The sequence below is a fragment of the Alexandromys fortis genome, unplaced genomic scaffold (assembly GCF_014885135.2).
Source record: "Alexandromys fortis isolate MF-2015 unplaced genomic scaffold, M_Fortis_MF-2015_v1.1 scaffold_84, whole genome shotgun sequence".
In the NCBI taxonomy this organism is placed as follows: Eukaryota; Metazoa; Chordata; class Mammalia; order Rodentia; family Cricetidae; genus Alexandromys; species Alexandromys fortis.
This window is the reverse complement of record NW_026068017.1, coordinates 5,777,598-5,801,107: the sequence shown is the minus strand read 5'-3', so window position 1 is coordinate 5,801,107 and position 23,510 is coordinate 5,777,598. Positions and strand designations below refer to the sequence as shown.

General features: G+C 43.4%; 1 protein-coding gene across 1 annotated transcript in view; it reads left to right on the top strand.

The window, feature by feature from the left end:
• Stx8 (syntaxin 8) overlaps nucleotides 1–23,510 on the top strand; it is a 248,920-nt gene that overhangs the window by 156,559 nt on the left and 68,851 nt on the right. Inside the window, exon 7 of the mRNA XM_050162791.1 lies at nucleotides 7,335–7,436. Coding sequence (XP_050018748.1) covers nucleotides 7,335–7,436 — 102 coding nt within the window. The remainder of the gene's footprint in view (nucleotides 1–7,334; nucleotides 7,437–23,510) is intronic.

The following is a 23,510-nucleotide window of genomic DNA, read 5'->3' as shown; positions in this document are numbered from 1 at the left end:
GATGTTTTGGTCATTTTTAGTTTGGGGCCCTAATGAATAAAGGTGCTATGTATATTTTTGTGCAGGTCTTTTTGAGGAAAAAAAAATTATTCTGCCTGATAAAATACCTAGGCATAAAGACTGTGTAGGAACATAGATGTCTGACTTGACTGGAGTAGATAAACTCTTCCATGGGGCCTTTTGTGCCCTATCTCCCCGGCAATTAGCATTGTCAGCCTTTAATTTTAGCATCCTGGTGGGTGGGTAGGAAAGCATCTCTTACTGTGGTTTGATTTGCATTTCTCTAATGAGTAATGTGGGCTCCTTTTTACGTGCATATTGGCTTTTTGTGTATTTTCTTTTGCAAAACATCTGTTCAGGTATTTGACTATTTAAGATCATGTTAGGTTCCTCTCTCTTCTCTCTCTCTCTCTCTCTCTCTCTCTCTCTCTCTCTCTCTCTCTCTCTTTTCTGTGTAGTACGGCGGATCTTTATTCTAGATACAAATAGTTTGTCAGTTACATGTCCTGCAACACCGTACTTTGCAGTCTGTGGCTTGTTTTTCCATTTTTGAAATAGTATCTTTGGATGAGGAATAATTTTAATTTGGTGACATTTCTTTTCTTCTTTCTTTTCTGTCTTTCTTTCCTGTATAATTTTTAAATTTTTGTCCAAGAAACTTGTGCCTGCCCATGTCACTCAGATTATCCACCTTTAAGAGAGTAGTAGATAGGTGGTTAATTTGATGAACTATAGTTAACTGTTAGCATTTTTTTGTCAAGAAGCTTTCTATTCCAGGTTTTACAGTTAGGTCTGTTGAAGTGTCTCAAGTATTTTTGTGTGTATGGGGGAGGAAAGTCTTTCTGTTTATGCACACACATATGCAGAATGCAGATGTTCCAGTATTATTTGTTGAAAGAGTACTTTTCTTTTTTGATTGGCTTTGTTGTCGATGCCTATGTTGAAAATTGGCTATCTGCATGTGTGTGTGTGTGTGTGCATATTTGTGCACACATACAAATAAATAAAAGTGATTTTAAAAATTTAAGTTGTAAATTTACTTAATTCTCACAGGTTCTAAATAGATTCTATGCACAAAATCATGTTATCTGCAAATACATAACTTTGTATCCCCCTTTCAGATCCTTTAGCCTTCTCTTTTCTTTCCTTATTACACAGTATGGGGCTTCTAGTATAATAGCAAACAGATGTAATCAAAGCAGATCTCCTGGCCTTGCTCCTGCTTTAAAAATCACTCACTGATGCTCTTTGCCAGGCCAAGAGAGTTCCTCTGCAGTCCTGTTTTGCTGAGGGTTGGTGTGGTGATTGGACTTTGAATGTTTGCCAGATTCTGTTTCTGCACATCTTGTGATGATCATGTGACTGTCTTCTGTGGTCTGATCGCTGGTTATATGTGTGCAGTGAGAGGAATGAGATTCTCCCCTGTTACTGCATTACTTGCATTTTACAACTTTTATATTGTGCTGAGTCTCCCTTCCGAGCAAAGCACTGGGTGACTTGGGGCTGGGAAATCAAGGTCAAGGCAGATTCCATGCTTGGTGAGATCTGTTTTCCAACTCACACACAGATGGTTTTTTATCTTGACGTTGGTAGAATAGACAAGGGAGCTTCTGGTTTCTCTTTCATAGGGCATGAATCCCATGTATAGTGTGACTTCATTCATTCACAAGGACACCTTCATGACTTCATCATCACCCAAGTGTTCCACTTGGAAATGATAATGCATTGGGAGCTACATTTCAAAATAAGAATCACCAGGCAGTGATGGCTCATGCCTTTGATCCCAGCACTCAGGAGGCAGAGGCAGAGGCAGGTGGTAGATCTCTGTGAGTTAGAGGCCAGCCTGGACTACAAAGTAAGTTCTAGGACAACCAGGACTGGGTAGAGAAACCCAGTCTTGAAAAACCACTACTACTATTAATAATAATGATAATAATTTTATTTTAGAGCCAGCGTGATGGCTGAGCATGTTAAAATACTAGCTGCCAAGCTTGAGAACCCGAGGTCAGTCCCCACAACCACAAATGGAAGGAGAACACCAACTCAAGCTGGTTGTCCTCTGGCCTGAGTATGTGTACTGTGTGGCACTTTTGTGCTCCCATAAGTAAATATAATAAATATAAATAATATAATAAAGATAGGGATGTTAAAGGCAAAAGAGTATTCAATTTCAGCTGGGTATAATGGCACAGACTTTTAATCCCAGCACTCAGGAGGTAGAGGAGGTAGATCTTTCTGTGAGTTCAAGACCAGCCTGGTCTATGTAGGGAAGTCTAGGACAGCCAGAGCTCTACATAATGAGACTCTGTCTCAAAAAAAAACCCAAAGAAAAACCAACTGTCTATCTCCATCAGTTGTCTTACTCAGTTCAGTGTATCTTCTTTCTCTTGTAGCTTAATCCTGATCCTGTATATAATTTAAAGGGTGCTTCCTTAATCTCAAACAATGAGATGTTTTCTTCTTTCTGATTGATTGATTGATTGATTGATTGATTGATTGAAACAGTGTCTTTCTCTTCTGACCTGGCTGTCATGGAACTTGCTATAAAGACCAGGCTGGTATTGAGCTCACAGAGATCTGCCTGCCTCTGCCTCCCAATATTTATAGCTGTTGCTATAGTTAGATTTACATATTGTAGAAGGAGGCCACAAGTTTGTTCCTGGCCCCTTAACCCTGAAATAATCACACAGAAACTGTATTAATTAAATCACTGTTTGGCCCATTAGCTTTAGCTTCTTATTGGCTAACTCTTACATATTAATTTAACCCATCTCCATTAATCTGTGTATCACCTCGTGGCTGTGGCTTACTAGGTAAAGTTCTGTCCAGCTCCAACGGGGCTACGTGGCTTCTCCCTGATTCTGCCTCCTTTCTCCCAGCATTCAGTTTAGTTTTTCCTACCTACCTCTATTCCCTGTGCAGGCCCAAGACAGTTTCTTTATTAACCAATGGTATTCACAGCATACAGAGGGGAATCCCACATCAACATAGGCCATCTAGATTGTTAGGTTCTTTTTGCCCAGTCCGCTTTGCTCTTCTGCACCATTTTTTTCTGGTTTTTAGATAAATCATGAATCTTTAGTATCTCACTTAGTTTGTGTGTGTGTGAGTGTGTGGTGTGTGTGTATTTTTTCTTGTACTATTCATCTTGGTAGAATAAGCATGTGTATTTTGGTTTCTTTCCTTTCTTTCTCCTTCCCTCCCTTCTTTCCTGTCGTTCATCTGTCCCTGAAGAGCTCTGTTTAGTAGTCATTAGTTATATATGGTGTCTCAGGTAGGCTTTCTATTGCTGTGAAGAGCCACCATGACCACAGCAACTCCTATGATGGAAAACATTTAATTGAGATGGTGACTTACAGCTTACAGTTCAGAGGTTTAGTCCATTATTATCATAGCAGGGAGCATGGTGGCATGCAGGCAGACATAGTGCTGACTACATCTTGATCAGAACTCAACAGGAAATGTACTGATGTACTGGTTGTGACTTGGGCATATATAAGACCTCAAAGCCCACTCCCACAGTGACATACTTCCCCCATCAAGGCCTCACTTACTCCTACAAAGCCACACCTCCTAATAGTGCTACTCTCTATGAGCTTATGGAGCCAATTACTTTCATTCTACCACCTGTGGATATTTAAATTGTAATTAATTGAAAGATAAGATAACAAGCATATGTTTCAGCTTGGTATGTGCATTGTGTGCACTTAGGACTAGGGGCAGGTAGACCAATTAGGATGTTGTTTTAGAAATGCCTACAAGGTTTTGTAAGATATCAGTACCAAAGTGTAAGATAAGTAATAGTATTAGAACATGCTATGGAGGTAAAGCCAGCAAGGATACTAGCAAATGAAATGTCAGATGAAAGGGAAAGCAGAGAATCAAGTAGCTGGTGGATCAGGCTTGGGCAAGTAATGATGCCATGGTAGAGGGTCATAGTTAGCCTCAGCTGTCAACTTGACACACGCCAAAGTCACCTGGGAAGAAGAAACATCATTTGAGGAATTGTCTATATGAGATTGCCCCATGGGTAGGTCTGTGGGCATTTTCTTAATTGCCAATTGATGTAGGAGAGCCCAGCTAACTGTGGGTGGTGCCATCCTTAGGCAGGAGGGCCTGGACTGTATAAGAAAGGTTGGTAGCCAGGTAAGCCAGGAAGTGCCATTCCTCTTCGGTTTCTGCTGCCAACCCCTGCCTTGGCATCCCCAGATGACGGACTGTGGAATGTAAGGTGAAGTAAACCCTCTCCAGGTCACTTTGGTCGTGGTCTTAACCACAGCAACAGAAAACAGACTTGGACATGGGGACTGAGACTGTTGGGAGGAAGTCGAGTTGGGGGACAGATGGAGAGTTTAGCTTTAGAAACTCTGAGAAAATCATGTTTGTAAGTAGGTCAGGACTGTTTGTTTGGGCTCGCTCTTTAGCCCAGGCTAACCTCAACCTTGCAGCGCTCCTCCTGCCTTACCCTCTCACGTGCTAGGGCTACAGGTGTGGGCTCCCCTGCCCAGCTCGCATTTCAGACTTTCAGTTTAAATATTGCTAAGGGAAGGGGTATATAAAACCATCACGGCAGTATACAGAGTCAAGGTACAAAACTCCTGGATGATCCATATATGAGAGAGGAGCACACTCTGGAGCAGTGGTTCTCAGCCCTCCCGATGCTGCGACCCTTTATTGCAGTTCCTCATGTTGCGGTGACCCCAACCATAAAATTATTTCATTGCTACTTCGTAAGTGTAATTTTGCTACTGTCATGAATCATAATGTAAATATCTGACACGCAGGATATCTAATACTTTATCCCTGTGAAAGGATCATTTGGCACCCAGAGGGGTCACACCCCCTGGCTGAGAACCACTGAGTAGGTGAAGCTCATAGATGATGGGCAGAAAGCCCGAGAGCGCCGTCACTGGATGCAGGTGAGCACTGTGAATGAATTGTTAAACAATAGTAGATGATTTTCTTAGGCAGGTGTTACATACAGATAACTGACAAACTCGGCTTAAATCCATTTACTTTAAAAAAAAATCATTCAATGCTTTTATCTGAGGCTCCTTTCATCCATTCCCTTCATGGCTCACATTTCTTTCACCCCAGGGTGTGCTTGGCCATCTGTTATGGTGAGAGAGGAAGGGATAAATAGAAGTGTGTGTCATGTTCATTCTGGAAATGACTCAGAATAGCTTGCATGGACTCTGCAAGTAAAGAGGGGGCCCTTATGATGTGCGGAGGCCGGAGGAAGGAACTCCCCACTCTCCTGTGCCTCTCTCTTGCTGGTTTCTTTGCATAGACTGCCCCTTTCCTGCCTTGTCATAAATATGACCTTCCATGGTAACCTGCACTGCTCAGAGCTCTGGAAACTTTGACCTTCTCCTTTGTATTTCTTCATACTTTAAGAAATATGGTGTCTTATATTGAACAATTCATTTCTAAATTAGCCTTAAAAATAGGCAGGCAGAGCAGGGTGGTGGTGGCGGCGGCGCACGCCTTTAATCCCAGCACTTGGGAAGCAGAGGCAGGTAAATCTCTGAGTTTGAGGCCAGCCTGGTCTACAAGAGCTAGTTCCAGGACAGGCTCCAAAGCGACAGAGAAACCCTGTCTTGTAAACCAAATAAATAAATAAATGGTAGGAGAAAGAGTCTCAACTGCAGAAATAATATGTACTCAGTATTAGTGTGAATGATACAGGAAACAGGAAGAACACAGTCACAAATACCCACCACTAGGAGCAATTGTCATTAGCGTTCAGTTGCCACCATTGCATGTATCCCTAAAGGCATGCAAATACCAAAGGATAGATGGAAATAATTTCATGTAATTAAGATTCTTATATATATGCTATTTTAAATGTCATTTAAAATACATTTAAATGTGCTTAATTTCACCTTTTAAAGATTAGCATAAAAAAGAACTTTATAGAAAGGCTCTTTAAAGAGGCATTAATTACTAAGTGGTAAGAATTACTAAATGCTCACAAAAGTGACATAAAATATTGAGGTTTTAATGATTTTTAAAAGTTATGTTTCTATATATTTAACTCTTACAGCTTACTGTGACTTGTAATAAACCAGCCTGCCTCTATTTTGGGCTTCAAGGCCGTCTTATTATTAAAATTAATTTTGTTTTTTTCTTTTTTTTTTTTAATTTTTTTTTTTATGTTTTGGTCTTTTCTTTTATCTTTATTTTTAATTGTTCTGTACTGCTTGTTCCAGGAAACACCAACCATGCCTTTGTTTCAAAATGGGATGACCACCTTAGTGTGCCCACCTTGCAGTGACTGCCTTTTTATGCCCACTGTGTTATGACAACCTTGCAGCCATGTCTTTGTTTCAGGAGGTTTTGCTAATCAACTTGTTATGCCTCTGTTCTCCCCTGTAATCCTGCCTATTTGTCTGCCAAACTCCCCATTGGAAACCCCCCCCTCCTGAGCTTCTCTTCCCCATGTCCATTGCTGATCTCCTGTCCTGTTAGGGAGAGACAGCCATGTGCATGCGTCAAAAGCTTGCTTCGTTGCTTCAATTAATCTGGCCATGATTGGGTTGGTGGTCTTTCTCCTCTCCTCTGTGGCATTACACTTGCTGTAAAGGATGAGAAGTTAATGCTTTCCTTTCCACTGCTCCCCTCCCCACCCAGTTGCCCTTTAATTGGGATTGTACTGTCCAATGCTGTCTGCCCCGTGTGCTGTCTAATTCATATATCTGCTTATTCTCAGTTCAGTATTTCTATAGTTCCAGTCCTACATCTCTCTCGTGTTAGAATCTCTGGCTTCGAGCCCTTGATTCTTTTTTGCTCAGCCAGTTCTGTCCCCAGTTGGTTCAGGAGCAGCTGAGGTCAGCCCTAGAGTCTTCTATCCTTGCCTGAGCTGAAATTTGTCGTGTACCCTCCTACATGCACATGATCGCTGATGCTTCTATTTCCTGTAATATTTTAAGTGAAGCTTTAAAAAGGACAAATCGACTTACTCTTTTTTGTTAATTTTTAAAATTTTATATAAGTGTGTATGTATATATATATATGTATATATATATATATATGCACACACACAATGGGGTGAGTGGAAGTCAAGGGAAACCTTGGTAGTGTTGGTCTCACCCACCTTTATGCGGGTTCCAGTGACTGAACTCGTGTGGCCAGGCTTGTGTGACTACACAGGTTTACTCTTTATTGAGACTTTTTTTTTTTTCTGGTTTTGTTTTTGCCTTTTGAATCAGAATTGCAGTTTTCAAAGAGTATTTGTGAATTCATGCCTTGGCGTGGCAGCAGTACCATAGCTGTGGACCTGGGGAGATGTGAACTGTGGAGATTTAACCAAGCACCCTTGTTTTCCATTCTAGAGATCATCGACGACCTTGCCAACCTTGTGGAGAACACAGATGAGAAGCTTCGCACCGAAGCCAGGCGGGTGACCCTGGTGGACAGAAAGTCAACTTCCTGTGGTAAGAGATGGCAGCTGCCCCAGCTACCTGGCTGGGGCTTGCTCTTCTTTGCGTGTTCCGTGCTGTTTCTATTTACCATGAAGAGGTGCTTGCCCTTCTAATGCAGCAGCCCCATCTGATGAAGCATCAAAATTGCTGAAAGATGCTAAGTTTTATTCCGACAAAATACATTGCTAAGGTTTGGAGGGTATAACGTTCATTCTTTTAAACTCCAAGTTGGGAATCTTACCTGTTTCATAGACATGAATGGTTTGGGAAATTGTCTAAGAGTTTGGAGCTGAGTCTTCTGTGTTTTCAAGGCAGTTTTGTTTGCTTTGTGCCCTCTCCCCTTAATCCATAAGTTTAATTAGTGAACTCACTGTAGAGCAGCTAAGAACTGCTTCCGTCTCACAGTATGACCAAGATAAAAACCCAGTGTTCAGCAATGCTGTCTTTGCTGAGTCACTTTGGTTCTGGACTCTTGTAAAATAGGGATTCTGTGTTGATATGGGTCCACTAGAAGACTTAGAATGCTGATTTCCAAGCTCCCAACTAGAGGCTCCCATTGAGGAGGTCTAGGGTAGAGCTCGAGAGAACTCATTTGGTTTCCCATGAGGTTTCCAGTTATTTCACCCGGGCACTCACTTGACCTGGTTTGGATGTTTTTGTGTGAGAAATACAGCAACATCCCTAAGCTAACATGCAATCCTGTCAAGGTTGACCACTTCTTCCACAAGGAAACTGAGGCCTAGCTACCTAAGACTTATGCAAGAATCAAACCATAAGAGGTGGCTGTGGGAAGGAGCCCGCATGTTTTATCTTCATAGTTTCAGGTTCTAGGTGTGAAGGGCAAAGTCTTGGTGGCCAGGGATTTCTTAGGAGTGGTAAAGCAGAGGGAACGCTCTGCTGTGGCGGGAAGCAGAGGGAAATCACACTGCGGATGAAGCTACCAGGCTGGGCTGCAGCCGGCTGGTGAGATCCAATGGGCGAGCAGGACCACAGGTGCCAGTGCACAGCAGGTTCCACAGGACTCCGTTCTCTCACCGTGTTGCTCCCAGCTCTGGAAACTTGGTGTAAGCCTCCTGACCTCATGGCCTTTTGCGGTTCACATACCCCCTCTGCACCTCATGGATACCGTTGCCAAGTCCTGCTGCCAGCTTGAGCTATGGCGTCATGCCTCTGAACCACGGCTGCGCTGGTTCTCTATGCGCCTGTGTGGCTGAGCCTGAGAAAATACTCTCTCAAAGGAGAGTTTGGTTTGGTGTTTTTAAACAGGGAACCCCTTCAGTGAACTCTCGTGTCAGGTTTTCTCTTTTCAAATGCTTTGTAGTTTCCTATGCTGGAGCCTTGGTGGGTAGGGTATTGTTCTTGAGGTGTTTTCCTCTTGTTCTAGTACAGTGAAGTATGACTTGCTTGTTTGTTTGTTTGAATCAGAGCATCATATAGTCCAGTTTGGACTTGAACTTGAACTCACGAGCCTCCTGTCTGCACCTCTCAAGTGCTGGGGCTCCAGGTGTGCACCGCCAAGCCAAGCTTATGTGTTGCTGGGTATTGAACCCAGGGCTTTGCGTATACTAGACAAGTGTTCTGCCAATTGAGTTACATTCCCTAAACCCACCAGGTTTCTCTCTAATGACACTATCTCTTTAACAGTTATAGCTTATTTATCTACGCCCCCTTATTTGAACTTTAAACTGGTCCAGACCTCTTTCCTTGCAAAGCTGTAAGTTTACATTGTTCTGCCCACTGTAAATTTTACTACGAGCAGTGAGGAATAGCCATGCCACTTTCTGGGTGTCATGCTGTTTTGAAATTAACTCTACCAAACAGTTTATTCTAATTTGTTTTCATTCATCCTCACTCAAAATCCTAGGAAACAGGAGAACTGAAGCCAGATTCATTATTAGAATCTGACAAGAATGGCCACTAGTGCAGGTCTCAACAGGATCCCCTACAACCTCGTGAGCCCTACCCTACCTTCACTGTCCATGTTTCTGTCAGCAAATTACCAGACGGCTCATTGTGCTCAGCTCACAGCATCCTAGGGCATTTAGCTGGCAGCTTCAAACTCTGCCACGTACTCCTCACCACCAGTCTCCAGGCCTAGGAAGCTCTCGGTCGGGCTTGTCAAGGCCTCAGTTCCACTTCTCAGCCACGCTCCTCGTCACGGTGATCACTACCGACAAGTAGCAGCTTAGGGCTGGAAGGGTTCATCCTCGCTCATGGCTGTGCAAACTGCCTATGGGACTGGGGTGTGGCTCATGGTGGGAGCAGCTTGTGATTTGGTGCAAGAGCATGAGGCTGCTTGCTCACAGCTGGACAGCAGGCTGGAAAAGGGAAAAGCTGATTTTTTTCTTTTGCCTTTTCCCCCCAATTCAAGCCCCAAACATGAAGAGTGTCAGTGTTCATCTCTCTGATTACTCATCCACGGATGGCCAGGAGCTAATCCATCACCATGTCTTCCCCACCGTCATGGAAGTTATCTCCCGAAGCATGAGCCAAATCAACCTTTCCTTCCTTGAGTTACTTCCTGTTGGGTATTTAGCCACAGCAATGAGAAAGTAACTCAAAAGCTTTGTGGGAGGAGCATATTTATCCTAGGTGACGTGGTAGCGTACATGAGAACCGCTGATGAGCAGGGCCTGGCAATTGACCATGGAGTTGATCTGTATCGACCTGTAGTATTAGGATGATCAGGCATGGAGTAAAAATAATTACTTTAAATTTTTTTTACCCTTATTTTTTGTGTGTCATGGGTAGGTGGGTGCATGTGAAGATCAGAGGACAACTTGTGGAGTAGGTTCATTCCCTCTACCGTACGGGTCCTGGGAATGGAACTCGGGTCATAAGGCTCGGCAACTGGTACCCTTATGCAGTGAGCCACTCCCTGACCCCTCAATTTTGCATGTTTTAAAATATTTTATGTGTATGAGTTTCGTGTAAATGTATGTATGTATGCACCTTATACATGTGTGGTGCCCATGAAGGCAGAAGGCATCAGATCCTCTGCGACTGGCATTGCAGGTAGTTGTAAGTTATCTTGTGGGTGCTGGGAACCAAACCTGGGTCCTCTGCAAGAGCAACAGTGCTCTTGACCACTGAGCTTTCTCTCTCATCCCTCGGATTTTGCTTTTTTAAATTTATTTTATATACACACCAGAAGAGGTCACCAGATCTCATTATAGATGGTTGTGAGCCACTATGTGGGTGCTGGGAATTGAACTCAGAACCTCTGGAAGAACAGTCAATGTCTTAACCTCTGAGCCATCTCTCCAGCCCTCAATTTTGCTTTTTAAATTAAAAGACTTGAAAAGATCTAGATAGAACAGGAAACTATAAAAAGTAACCAAAATTATTGGAAAGGGTACCAAACAGAACTTATATAAATTAAAAATAAATGAAACTAAAAATTAAGTGTACATTTTTGGTGCCTTCAAAAGAGAATCATCCAGAGGACAAGCCAGGTCAAACAAACAAGCAAAAGCCAACTCTGTTCCCTTTTCCTAAGTGCTAGTATCAAATGCTGTGGAAATTGATTTCAGCCTCAGTAACTATGGCTTTTGAGGAGCAAAGAAGGAATCACCCACTCTTCTCAGATGCAAGGCTGAGCTTTCTGTGTAAACGTGAGCATATGCATGCAAGCAAGGTGTGTAGGGCTTGGGAATTAATCTAATCAACTCGCTCAAGTGTCATTTGGTGGCGGCTCACATGGCACTCTCGGACTGCGTAACTAGGAAGACTCACTCAAGCAGCCGGCCCATCATTCTTGCCCTCAAAGGAGTGCAAACTAGGTTGTAAACCATGAAATGCCTTTTTGTTTGCTTGACGTGTCTGTGTCTCTCATGCCAGCCTGGCATATCAGTCATAAATGCTTGAGCAGGGGGGAAATTCTAGTCATAAATACAGAGCAGATCACAAGGGGCCACACAGGAGAAGGGCCTGGTGATGAATTTGTTTGTTGGGTTGCTAACAAAGGACTCAAGCACTTCTTTGTGGCCCTTTCACTCCACAGCCTGTGCTTGAAATTTTTTCCTGAGATCTTTGTGTGGTTTTTTTCCTCCCTTTTCTTTTCCCAGCCTCACCCTCGTGATAACATCAAGTAGAAAATAATGCTGTTTTTCCCCTAGATTGTAAAGGCAAATTAGACTGATGGGTCTCCCTGACTCCTCTATATATTTTCAGATCTGTTTCTTGTATTAAGGACATTTACATAAAAGTGGGATCTTTGTAATTGCAGTTTAAATATTCAGTGTGGCTGATCCTCATTAGAATTCAAAATAGAACCTTGTCTGAGTCTGAGGAGAGAGCCTATTGTGAAAGCCCAGACTAGGGGTTCTCAGTGGCTGGAGCCTTGCTTCTCGGCGTATTGACTATTACGTAATGTTGTCTAAGCGCTCCCATTGTGATTTCAGCAGTCCTGTGATGTGGCTAAAAATCAGGTCTGCTGACCTTATACAGACACTGTCTTCACCTGGAACTACTGCAGCTACCTCCAGCTCCCCTGGAGTGCAACAGGGTCAAGGGCATATCAGTGTAGTCCAGCATGGGTGGCCACCACCTGCAGCCTGGGTGACAAGGAGAGTTGCTTGCCCTCTCTATCTCTTTCCTTCTATATTTAGAAAGAAAGAAAGAAAGAGAGAGAGAGAGGGAGGGAGGGAGGGAGGAAGGAAGGGAAAGAAAGAAAGGAATGAAAGAAAGGAAAGGAGGAGGAGGAGGAGGAGGGGGAAGAAGAGATAATGACAGATGGACAACCCTAACTGACTTCAGACTTCAGGCTGTGAAGTATCCCAAACTCCATGCCACATGCCACAGTGGGAAAATTTTACACCTGGCCTCAGGTGATAAGTTGCTGTGAAAATACAGTTGCCTTCAAAGAATTGTGTAAAATTACTTTAGGGCTGTGTACATACAGTGTGTATAGAACCAATGAATTTTGTATTTAAACTTCCTTCCCATTCTTAGAAGATCATATTAAGTTTATGCAAATATTTTAAAGTACAAAAATATCATAAATCTGAAAAGATCCTGGTCCCGAGAAGTGTGAATAAAAGGTGGGATGTTCAGCTCACAATAATATGCCTGGTTATTCTGTTGATGTGCTGAGGTTAAGTTGGGAGCTACAGTGGTTGTTACTAGCTGGTTCTTGGGATCAACTCTGTTATCCTGTTTAACTTAAGTTGGTTGGTGACATAGGTAAGACTTAGAGGCAGCTATATCTTTCTTAAAACAGCACAGAAAAGCCTTTGAGAAGTACCAGTTGTATAGGATGTTGTAGCATCATGAAGTTAGCATCTCCTTTTAATTAAAAAAGGAATTGGTTTTTTTTTAATAGAAATTTGAAATTTTGTGACTGGAATCATTATTAGCCCTAAAATTCTTTGGTCTCATCTCTAGTGATTATATTATGTTGTTTATAATATTTGGCCTTACTTATATTTACTCTTCTTAACCTTAGAAAACATTAGAGGCCTGGAGAGGTGACTCAGCAGTTAAGAGTCATCTTGGCTGCTCTTGTAGAGGACCCGGGCTCCATTTCTTATACCCATGTAGCAGTTCACAACTGCCTGTAACTCCAGTTCCATCATTTTTGATGGATTTGACACCCTCTTCTGGCCTCTATAGCCCTGAACAAATGTGGTGCTCTTATCTTATATGCATGCAAGTAAAATATTAATGTACATTAAAATTGGTTAATTAAACAGAGAAAATAAGAAAGTGAATTCTCTGCTATACCGCTTATTTATAGCAAGCCTCAGAGCTGCTTTCTCTTTCAATGAATTATTTTACAACCCTTACCATGAACATGAGCAATTAATTTAGAGTAGGAAATGACTGTGTGTTTTCTCCTACTTAACTGTTTATCAGAAATATCTCTTGACCAATGTTTCTTTGCTTTTTCTTCTTCTTACCATAGTTTGCTAAGATGAGCTAGTGAGATTCCTCTGCTTTCTTTACAAATGTGGGAAGTACCTGGCCCACCACAATGAATGTCAGCCTCCAGAGCTTCTTGGCCTCCAGCTTTGCTGCTCATTCCTTTTCTTCTTTCACCCAGCACAGTGGCTGGGTGTCACCTGCATGCCAGGCACCAGGCCAGAAGCCAGAATTAAAAGATAGGACTTAGAGTGTGTAAGAGGGACACCTTAGGAAGTCACTGCCGACTGGGGAATGCCACAGAACAGGCCCATGTCTGCCTGGGGCCGGGGGCTTCCCAGAGGCCACAGCTCTGGAGAGACAACAGAAAGCACACCGAATGTGTAGGTTGGATCCCTAAAGGGCCTGCTGGGGAAAGGAAAAGCCTGTGTGCCCAGGAGCTAGGCTAGGTGTGGAGGCTGAGCCAGTTTCAGGCCTTGCTGAAACTGCTGACAGGATCTGAGGTTTCTCCACACATTGCCAGTAACCCTGCACCTCTTCTTTTATTAAAAAGTGAAGGAAAGTCCTCCTAAGGCAAGTACCCCATGCTTCATTTCTTGACACATGTCAGTGTCTCCTAGAAATGTTCTGCCGCATAATAGTGAGGCTTTACATGTGTGCTGTGTTCTTGTTCTTGCTTATTCCCCACCCCACCCGCACCTCACCCAGTCCCTTCCCCCTCGTTTTTCTTGATTCTTTGTCCTCACACCATTGCAGCTCCATTCTCAAGTGGTTGTGGGCAACCAACAGTTCTGCCTTCAGACCCAAGTTCACCTGAACGCCCCGGCCTGTGTCTTTGGCTCCTAGCCTGTCTTTCGCGGCCTGCAGCCCCTTCTCCCTGTCCCTGATCTGTGAACTTGAACCCTTCCCTGCAAGTCCATTTCCTCTTCCATCTCCTTTTTCTTTTTTTAAGTAGGGTGTCATGCAGCCTCGGCTGGTTTGGGCCATCCTGTTGTAGCTGAGGATGGCCTCGGACTCCCCATCCTCCCACTGCAGCCAGTTGAGTCCTTAGATGATGGGTGTGTTCCACTCTGCCCACCTTCCTATTTTCCAGGCTCCAAACTTCTTTCATTTCTTCTCTTGCCTTCAGTTACCAGACAGCAGAACTTCCTGAGTGAAGCAGGCGGCTGAGATTATAGCCAGTGACAACACAGGGGCTGCTGGATCATCTGGGGTTTCATTTGTTTTGTTGTTGTTGTTGTTGTTTAAGAAAAGGATACTCTATGTAGCTCTGGCTGTCCTGGAACTTGCTCTGTAGGCCAGGCTAGCCTGGAACTCAGAGATCTACTTGCTCTGCCTCCCGAGTGCTGTTGTGTGCTACTACTGCAGTCTGTTGTTTCTGAGAGAAACCTCAAGTCTGGACCCGTAAGTGAAGTCTTCCAATATTTTAGTCCAAGATACCTTGTAGACTGTCTCAGTTAGGTTTTTGTCATTGCTGTGAGGAGACACACCATGGCCATGACAACTCTTATAAAGAAAACATTTGATTGAAGGGGCTCATATATATATATACATATATACATACATACATACATACATACATATATACTTTTTTTTATTCAATTTAGACTGTCCCACACCTTTCTAGAACAATCAAAGGAAATAAAGACTTCAGTGGAAGCAATAGCAAGTAATAAAACTATGTATTGAATGAATAGGAAGCCTGCTTGTTCAGCCCAAGAGAATGGTGTGGCACTCCACTGTGCGCATGGGTATTGCTTGGTAGTCATTTCAGGAGCTAAATGGTCAGTTCAGACATTCCCTGTTCCTGGCCCTCACATACTCCGCCCTGAGCCTGTGGTATTCTGGAGTTTGTGTAATGCACGTTAATTACTTATAGTCAGGTTGTCCTTTATGTGTGACCACTCGCTGTTGTCTGCTTGGCCTTATGTTCTGACTGGGGGGAGCCTATTTGCTTTATCTCAGCATTTAGTTAGGAAGTGAGAATAGGAGCACCAAGTTCAAATGCCGATGCTGCAGCTGAATCCGGGCAGAACTAAGCCCTTGAGAGAAGCACAGTATTGGAAAGTCTTTACTTAATAGGAGGTGATGGATAGGGACTGACAGCCTCTGAGCTGTCGCCATGACCCCCGCCCCCCAGAAGCCTCCATGCATCTCAGGGTCTGCTGAGGGGGCACTGACTTTTGCTGTCATCAAGGGGTCAGACTTGACCACAAATACAATCACTTTTAGATTGTTTTTGCTTAGTGTGTTGTGGAATGCTAAGGCATGCTTTCTAAGAGCAATTTCTGTTCTTACTGAATACTAATCGCACTGTACGGCGATTGTGATGTTGCTGATATATGGATCTGTGCGAGTTCCCGGTGATTTTTGTTCGCCAGTTAATTCATCTGCTTCTCCTGAGGAAGCAGCTCCTCCTGGGTAGGTTGAGAAGTATCAGTAGTGCTGGGTCTGTGCGTGCCTTCACACTCAGAGCTGTGCTGATATAGAAAGAGCCCCCCAACACTTAGTGATTTTGCCACCCCAACCTAACCTTATAGGGGTTCCCCATACTCTACTACTCCCCACACACATGTTGGTTTTCTTTAATATTTGTAAATTGAAATGAAAAATTGGGTTCTAATTGGGCTGGAATTATCTAAGCTGGAGGAAGCTGGAGGGGCTGGGACCTGGACCACTTTGTCTTTTCATATGTAAAGTCAGCGGCTTAAGCTAAGTGGTCATTGTTCCATCCAATTGAGTGGTTTTCTTTTCCATATTTCCCCACAGTGAGAATCAAACAGCCCACTCCTCCTCTCCCCAGAGCCCTGTGACCAGGGCTCACTCTGGTCCATCTTTCATACTGGGAGGTCAATGCTATGATGTGTTTGTTAGAAAGATTCACAGGCATGCAGAATAAGAAACACTGGACAATGTTTGAATGGAAGATGATAAGGAATTTTGGTGGGTGTAGTGTGTGTTAGGACTGGAGTGGTGGCTGCTGCCCCTGGGCTCCGAGTTTACAGTGAATCCCCTTTCTCTCCACTTGGCACCATAGCCCTTAGACAACTGTTGTTAGGTACATATTTGAATGTGACCTGGAAGAAGTTCCCCAAATGGAAGCTTTGGGTGCAAATTCTCACACTTTGAAGTTTGAATTTTTATAGTTTACTCTTTAAAACATGTAACTATAAAATGAGCTAAATGAGGTGTGGGTAGCTCGTTGGGTCACCTAGGCACAATTGTTCACAAGATGCCACCATCTTTCTGTATTACTTACCAGGAGATGCCAGCATCAGATTGTTCTTCTGGCTGCTTAATGCTTGCCGCTCTGTTTAAGAGGCCCTGAGTCCCGGCCAGTTACTGGTGTACACTCAGAGAGTGAAATACTCATTTAATGTGAGCTGCAGACCCCACCTTTGCTTGGGAGGAATAATAAGCCTTGTTAAGAGAAGTTAAGTAGAAACAATTAAAGAAGGCCTAGAGACAACAACTTTCAATTTCTATATTTTAGAGATTATAATAATGAATACATGGCCAATTTGCAACTCTGTACAAAGTCTGTCTGCCTGCCACACTCATTGTCTGCCCACAGTGCTGTGCCTCAGAGGCCGAGCTGTTTGCAGGTAGTGCCCACAGCCCCGTGACAAGGACCCGCGGCTTACCTGAGGCCGTACTGAAATAGACAGACGCCCACTTGAGACTGCACATGTTTGAAAGAAATAGGAGGGTTTGGGAAGTGTCAGGAAATGTGTACAAGTTAGAAAATAAATAGGGACAGGAGATATGGGGCTCAGTGGTAGGACTCTTACCTGGCTCTTGTGGAGCCTTAGACACCATCTCTGGCTCTCTAGAAGGAGGGAGGGAGAGAGGAAGGAAGGGTAAAATCGATATTTTGCCCTTTACTAAGCCCCTTTGAAATGCAGTTTTGTAAGCCCTGGTATCAACCTTTAAATAACTTGGCTCCAGATGTTGTTGCATTTTAATGAAGATTTCGATCAGCTCTGGAGATCCATTAATTGGCTCCAATAGAGATCTGGCAGTGAATTGGTTTTTTTGTTTGGGGTTTATTTGGGGCGGGGGTGGGCTTACCTTTGCTTTCTATTTGAGAGTCAGGCAGAAATGACAATTTTCTGTCAGTGAACCATGTTAAATTCTTTAGAATAACTGATTTGTGGTTCATTTAAAAGCACTATTGGTTTTCTCTGCCTGTGAACCTGAATACTGAGGCCAATTTCTCCAGATTAGCAGCAAATTGATCTTTGTGTCAAATGTGGGTGTTATCTGACACCTTGTCTCTCCCTGGTACCGAGGCCTCGCTAGGGCATGTGACTTAGATGTGCTTGAGAGAGCACCTGGCTACTACTGAACGGCCCCCAAAGATTCTTTGGCTCCCAGTAGCCTATCTTTCTTTTAGCCCTTAAGTAGTGATTCCTTTCAAAGTGGCTTTTGGATTTTGTGCAAAGTTGTATTTTTTTTTAAATAACAGATAGTATTTATTGCAAAATGGTGTATAATATTCTTCATCGTTTTGTTGACTTCTTGTATGATACAAAGAAAACGAAAAGGGCCATTTTAGACGGCGAGTAGATACAGTGGTGGCTGTGGCACGACAGTGCCGATGCTCTCACTGTCACCCAGCTGTGCCCTGCAGATAATGGGACGGTAAATTTCATGCCACATAGATTTACCACGACAAAGTGCTTATTGAACAATGAATACGTAACTTGCTGCTCCCCACTCCATGAAATTACAGCACAGCTGGGGTCACAGCGTTTCTGACATTCTTGGACATCTGACATAGTATATTGGGCACATTGCTGCCTGTACCTATGGTTTTTTTCTTTAAATTAGTTTATTCTTATTTTATGTCTGTGGGTGTTTTTCCTGCATGCATATCTGTGCAGTGTGTGCATATAGTGTCCAGAGAGCTTAGGTCCCTGGAACTGGAGTCACAGGCAGTTGTGAGCTGCTGTGTGGGTTCTGGAAATTGAACCAGGATCCCCTGGGAGAGCAGCCAGTGCTCTTAACCTCAAAGCTGTCTCTCCAGCCCTATACCTATGTTTTTAATGTGGCAAATAGGATCTTAATTGTATTTATACATATTTGTTTAAACAAATAGAAATAGGAACAAAGAAGGTTTTAAACACCTAGAATTCATCTCCAAAACTGATGCAAGTAAAGTAAGAATTATGATTGTTGCCCTCTATCAGCCATTTTGTTAGGAAACCTAGAGTCCGGGGTTTCATGTCTTGGGGTGTTTGGTCTGCATGACTTTTTATCCTGTTAACCTCTGATATTCCCCTCTTCTGGCCTCAGTGACATTGACATCTTGGCATGTTCTGTATATCTTGATTAGTGAAAAATGCCTTTTCATCCTTCTCACTACTCTGACTTTCATCTAAGAGCCAGGGACGTGCTTTTCGTCCTCCTTGGGTGGCAGCAAGATGTGCTGTGGCTTACTACAGCGTTTCATTCGGGGTTGGGTTTTGAAGCAGGGTCTCACGTAGCCCTGGCTGACCTCAGCCTTGCTGTGTTGCCAAGGCTGACCTTGAATTCCTGGGATTGTAGGTGTGTGTTCCCACATCCTGCTCTGATGCATTGTTTTACAGACTCTGTTTCCTAGCTTACGTTTACAGTTCTTCCAAAGTCTAATTGTTTTCCTCCTTCCCCCTCTCTCCCCTCCTCCCTGACTCCTGTGTTTCTTGTTCTGCTCAGCTTATTGTAAACTGATTCCAACTAGCTCCCATGGCTTTTCTCATATGCTAGTTTTTAAACCATGTCTTGCATTTTTTTAGCTTGTGATAACTCCTATTAGTTTAATGATCATTGTGGACTTAAATATTTCTCTCTCTCTCTCCTTATGCAATTGCCTTTTTGCTATAAGGTGAATAATAAGTAGTCTTTGGCAAAATTTTCCTTTTTAAAAGACATTCATACAATGTATTTTCATCATATCTACCCATCCTTCCCCACTGTCAACCCCTCCCATGCCTCTTAAATTCATGTCCTCTTTCTCTGTAATTATTATTGTTTTATAATGTCTATAAAACCTACTAAGTCCAATTAGTGCTGTCTATATGTACTTGGATATAGGCTGTGTGTGAGAGGATGCTGGACACAAGCCAAGCCAGGTTTCTCTGCCCTGAAGCACTAGCAGCCTTGAGGGAGCCAGTTTGGTGAGCCCTGGCTTAGTCCACATGGACTAACCTGATGGAACCAGACTTAGCCATCCCCAGATCCCATCTCCAGCTCTGTGAGCAGGGGCTCTCTCTGGATTCTCTGTGGTCCCTTTCTTCTCTCTCCTAGTCCCCATCCCCTTTTCCTGTTTTCTCTCTGTTCTGTCTTCCCTGCTTTTCTCTGTTCATCACCTCAGTCAAGATTGCATGTCTGGAAGACCTCACACCCGAGCTCCATCTCACTCGCCCAGCCAGCAGCACCCATAAAATGCTGCCATCCCCTGGTTTGTTTTGTCAGCCTCAGCCAGCCGATTTCTCTCTCTGATGCATCGCAGAGTATGGAGCCATCTGGAAATACGTTATAGGATATAGCAACACAGTAATAATCCCTAAACGTGCATTTGAACAATGGTATTGGGTAATATTTTTATGGCACACTCTGTAATTACTTTCAAAAAAGACATGTATACGTGTGTGTGTGCACATGCATGTGTACATGTTTTAAAGGAAGTCTTGCTACATAGCACAGGCTAGTCTTGAATTTGAGATCTTCCTGCCTCAGTGTCCTCCAGGGCCAGGCATTATTTTAAACTCTGTTCTTGACAGTTAACACCTAGTGATATAGCATAGCTAGGCAGTTCTGCAAAACAAACCTAAACAGCCGACTTACCATAGAGATAGGTTTGTTTCTGATAATCCTAGCAGTGTGAGACAATTTTCCTTAATTTTAAAACTTTAATTTAAAATATGATTACCTTGTTTTCCTCCCTTTTTTCTTCCCATGAATACCACCCCCATTCTCTCTCAAATTCACAGCCTCTATTTTTTAAATTTTTGTTGTATATGTATGTATATATGTAAATACAACCCGTTAAATCCGTATAATATTATGTTCATATGTATATTGTATATGTATATATTTTTGTTATCCCAGGGTTGACCAGTTGGTCTTGGATAACCAATTTGAGGGCTCTTCCCTGAAGAAGACTATTTCTCCCTCTCCCAGCATTCCTTAGTTGCCCATAGTGTTTTCATCTAGGGTTGGGGCCTCGTGAAACTTACCCCTTCCATGTTAGCATGGCTATTGGTGCTTCCTTGTTCATGTCTTGTTTAGCCCTGGAGGTGAGACTCCTAGGTGTAGCCTCCCTAACAATTCTAGGAGACAAAGTCTCACAATAGACTTCCTATTCCTCTGGCTCTGACAGTTTTTCCACCCTTTAGGTATTGGTCAAATTCTTGAGGCCTGCTGTACCTATAACTGTTCTGGAAACTAATGAGTATTATTTGCCAGGCTTGCAGAGCACTTTTAGTTGCTGTTCTTGCTGGCCTTGAACCTTGGGTTTAGGTTTTCACCCTTGCCATCCTAGGTAGGAAACGTCAGAGGTTCAGCTTCTTCTAGACCACGCTTGCAGAGCTCGTACTTTGGGATTGTGAGTCTGAGAATCTGACATAAGATAGCTTGATTTGCTTTCTTTGAAAGGCTACTAAATAATGCACAAGAGGATTTTCTGAGGGTTAAACTTAAAAAAAAAAAAAAAAGACTTATTAGCCAGAAAAACTAAGTCTGTATAGGGCTAGAAAATATACTCTAAATGGGATGATAGGCTGATAGGCTGCATTTGGATTTGAGTCTCTTGCTCAATCCTAAAATGCCTAGGGACATTAATAGAAACATCATCTGTCACAATAAATCCCATCATCTTGGCAGCTGGCAGCCCTTACTTTCCAGCCGCTAGCATTTGTCTCACAAGAGCCTTAGCACGCGCCATGCAGGGGAGTACTATTCAGCCATAAGAAGGACTGAGGGAGTGGGAAATCCTTGATACAGATGAGCCCTGAGATACTCTGCTAAATAAAAGCACCACATAGCTACAACTTCCTTTTTAGGAAATGTCTGGAATAGGGCAATCTGTCGGCACAGAGAGCAAAGTGGTGATTACGCCAGGGGCTGGGGAGTGGGACGCTTAGGGAGAGACTGCTTAATGGTCAGGAGGTTTCCTTTTGGGGCGATGAAGATCTCTAGAGTAATGGTGGCCATTATAAACATCGCGAATCTACTTCCTACCGATGAATTCAAACTCTTACATGTATTTTATCACAATTCAAAAACCAGAAATCTTCCATCCTTCTGCAACTGTTTCCCCAAAAACAAGGAGTAATTCTCCTAAATAGTAATTCTTCCAGGCGCCATGGTACCAAGCAGCGCAAGCAGCCAGAAAAGGCTTCCTGTTTTGGAAGATGTCACATAGGGTAACAGTGGTATGAAGGGAGCAGCAGAGTGACAGAGCAGGGCAGGGTGAGCTCAGCCAACAAGACCCTTGGCTAATTCCTTTACTAGCTGGTAATGTAAATTAATGTTGGGGGCACATTTGACTTGGAAGCTGCTAGCAAGGGGGACTCTTCCTCTGAATGTGTCCCTCTGTAAGTTGTCATAACCCAGTCAAGGTAGCACTTTAACTCTGACACTTGTGGCCCCTTCTACGGGCCCAAACCAGTGTTGAGGATTAAGGTTAATGGGATGGACAGACAGACTGCTGTGTGCTTCTGTGGTAATCCACAGTCTGAGCAATGGTGGGACAGGCATGGAGACCAAGATGTTGCTGTCTCCCCTCAACAAGTTAGAGGCTCTAGGACAATGGTTCTCACTGTGGGGATCATGGGTCATGACCTCTTGTGTGTGGAGGGGTGGGGGATCAAATGACCCTTTCCTAGGGGGTCACCAAAGACAATCAGAAAACACAGATATTTACATTGCAATTCATAATAGTAGCAAAATTACAGTTATGAAGTAGCAGCAAAAATAATTGTATGGTCGGGGGTCAGCACAACATGAGTTATAATAATAACTGTATTAAAGGGTCTCAGGGTTAGGAAGGCTGAGAACCGCTGCTTTAGGAGGTCTGCTCATTTCCTGGACTCCTGGTTTCTCAGTTTGTTTTCTTTTTCCCCCCGAATGCTGTATTTGCATGCATGTGAAATCAGCTGTCAGACCTTCATGAGCCAGAAGGCCCCCCACTGAGTGCTCAATCGCTTTTCAGTTTGGCCAAGATCAGTGACCACATGTGGCCAAGGTTGGGGATTTGTGGTCTTGCTTGCTAAACATTTTCTTTCTGTGGTTCTTCTTAAAAGCCCTTAATTTTCCATGACACACCAGTGTTGAGGATTGAGGTTAAATGGGACAGACAGACAGACTGCTGTATGAAAGGTTGTCATGGTAGGGCAGGCATGGAGTCCAAGCTGGAAGGAGACTCAAAAGACAAGAGTGCTTGCCTGGGCTGCAGGGGATGAAGGTGAGAAAGCGGGCGTGAGAGGGGGACTGAGGCAGAGAAATCTGGGAATACTCCATGTTTCCGTGTGGAACCTGCTTCTCTGTGTGAGCCACTTCTCTTGTCTTCAAACTCAGGGGCCACCAGTGACATGTCTCTAGACTATGTCTGGCCCCAGCTTAGCTGTACAAAAGAATTGGAAAGACCTGGATCTGAAGCAGGAAGTTAGGGACATTTGTCCTTCAAAATAATGGTGGTAAAGTGTTGGCAGAGATGAGGGGGAAAGAATCTCTTGTGCACTGCTGGTGGGGTATGTGCTGTGCATGCTGGGAAGTAGGGAGGTTCCTCAGAGAAGCAAGGCTCCCCAGCAGCCCCTTTGCTGTGCTGAGGACACCACTCCTCTCATGGCTGCTATAGTACCATTCACAGGAGCCAAGACGGGATGCACAGTAAAGTAGACTTCGAACATCAGCCATAGTGGAATACTATTCAGCCTTTAAAACAAAAGCAGCCTTGTCACTTACGACAACAAGAACCTAGAAGTTGTTATCACTCACAGATTAGGCACAGACTGATCTGGTATGACAGACTCAGCAAGGAGACACAGAAGAGAGAAACTAAGAGAACTGCACAGTCGGTTGGTGCTTACTGGAGGCCGAGGGGTTAGAATGGGGAGATGGCGTGCTCAACTAAAGTTTCAGACAGGCAAGAAGACACATCTTTAAGATTACAACAGAGTAATCATAGTTTTAAAAAAGTGTTTGTTTCAAAAAAAAAAAAAAAAAACCACAAACAACAGA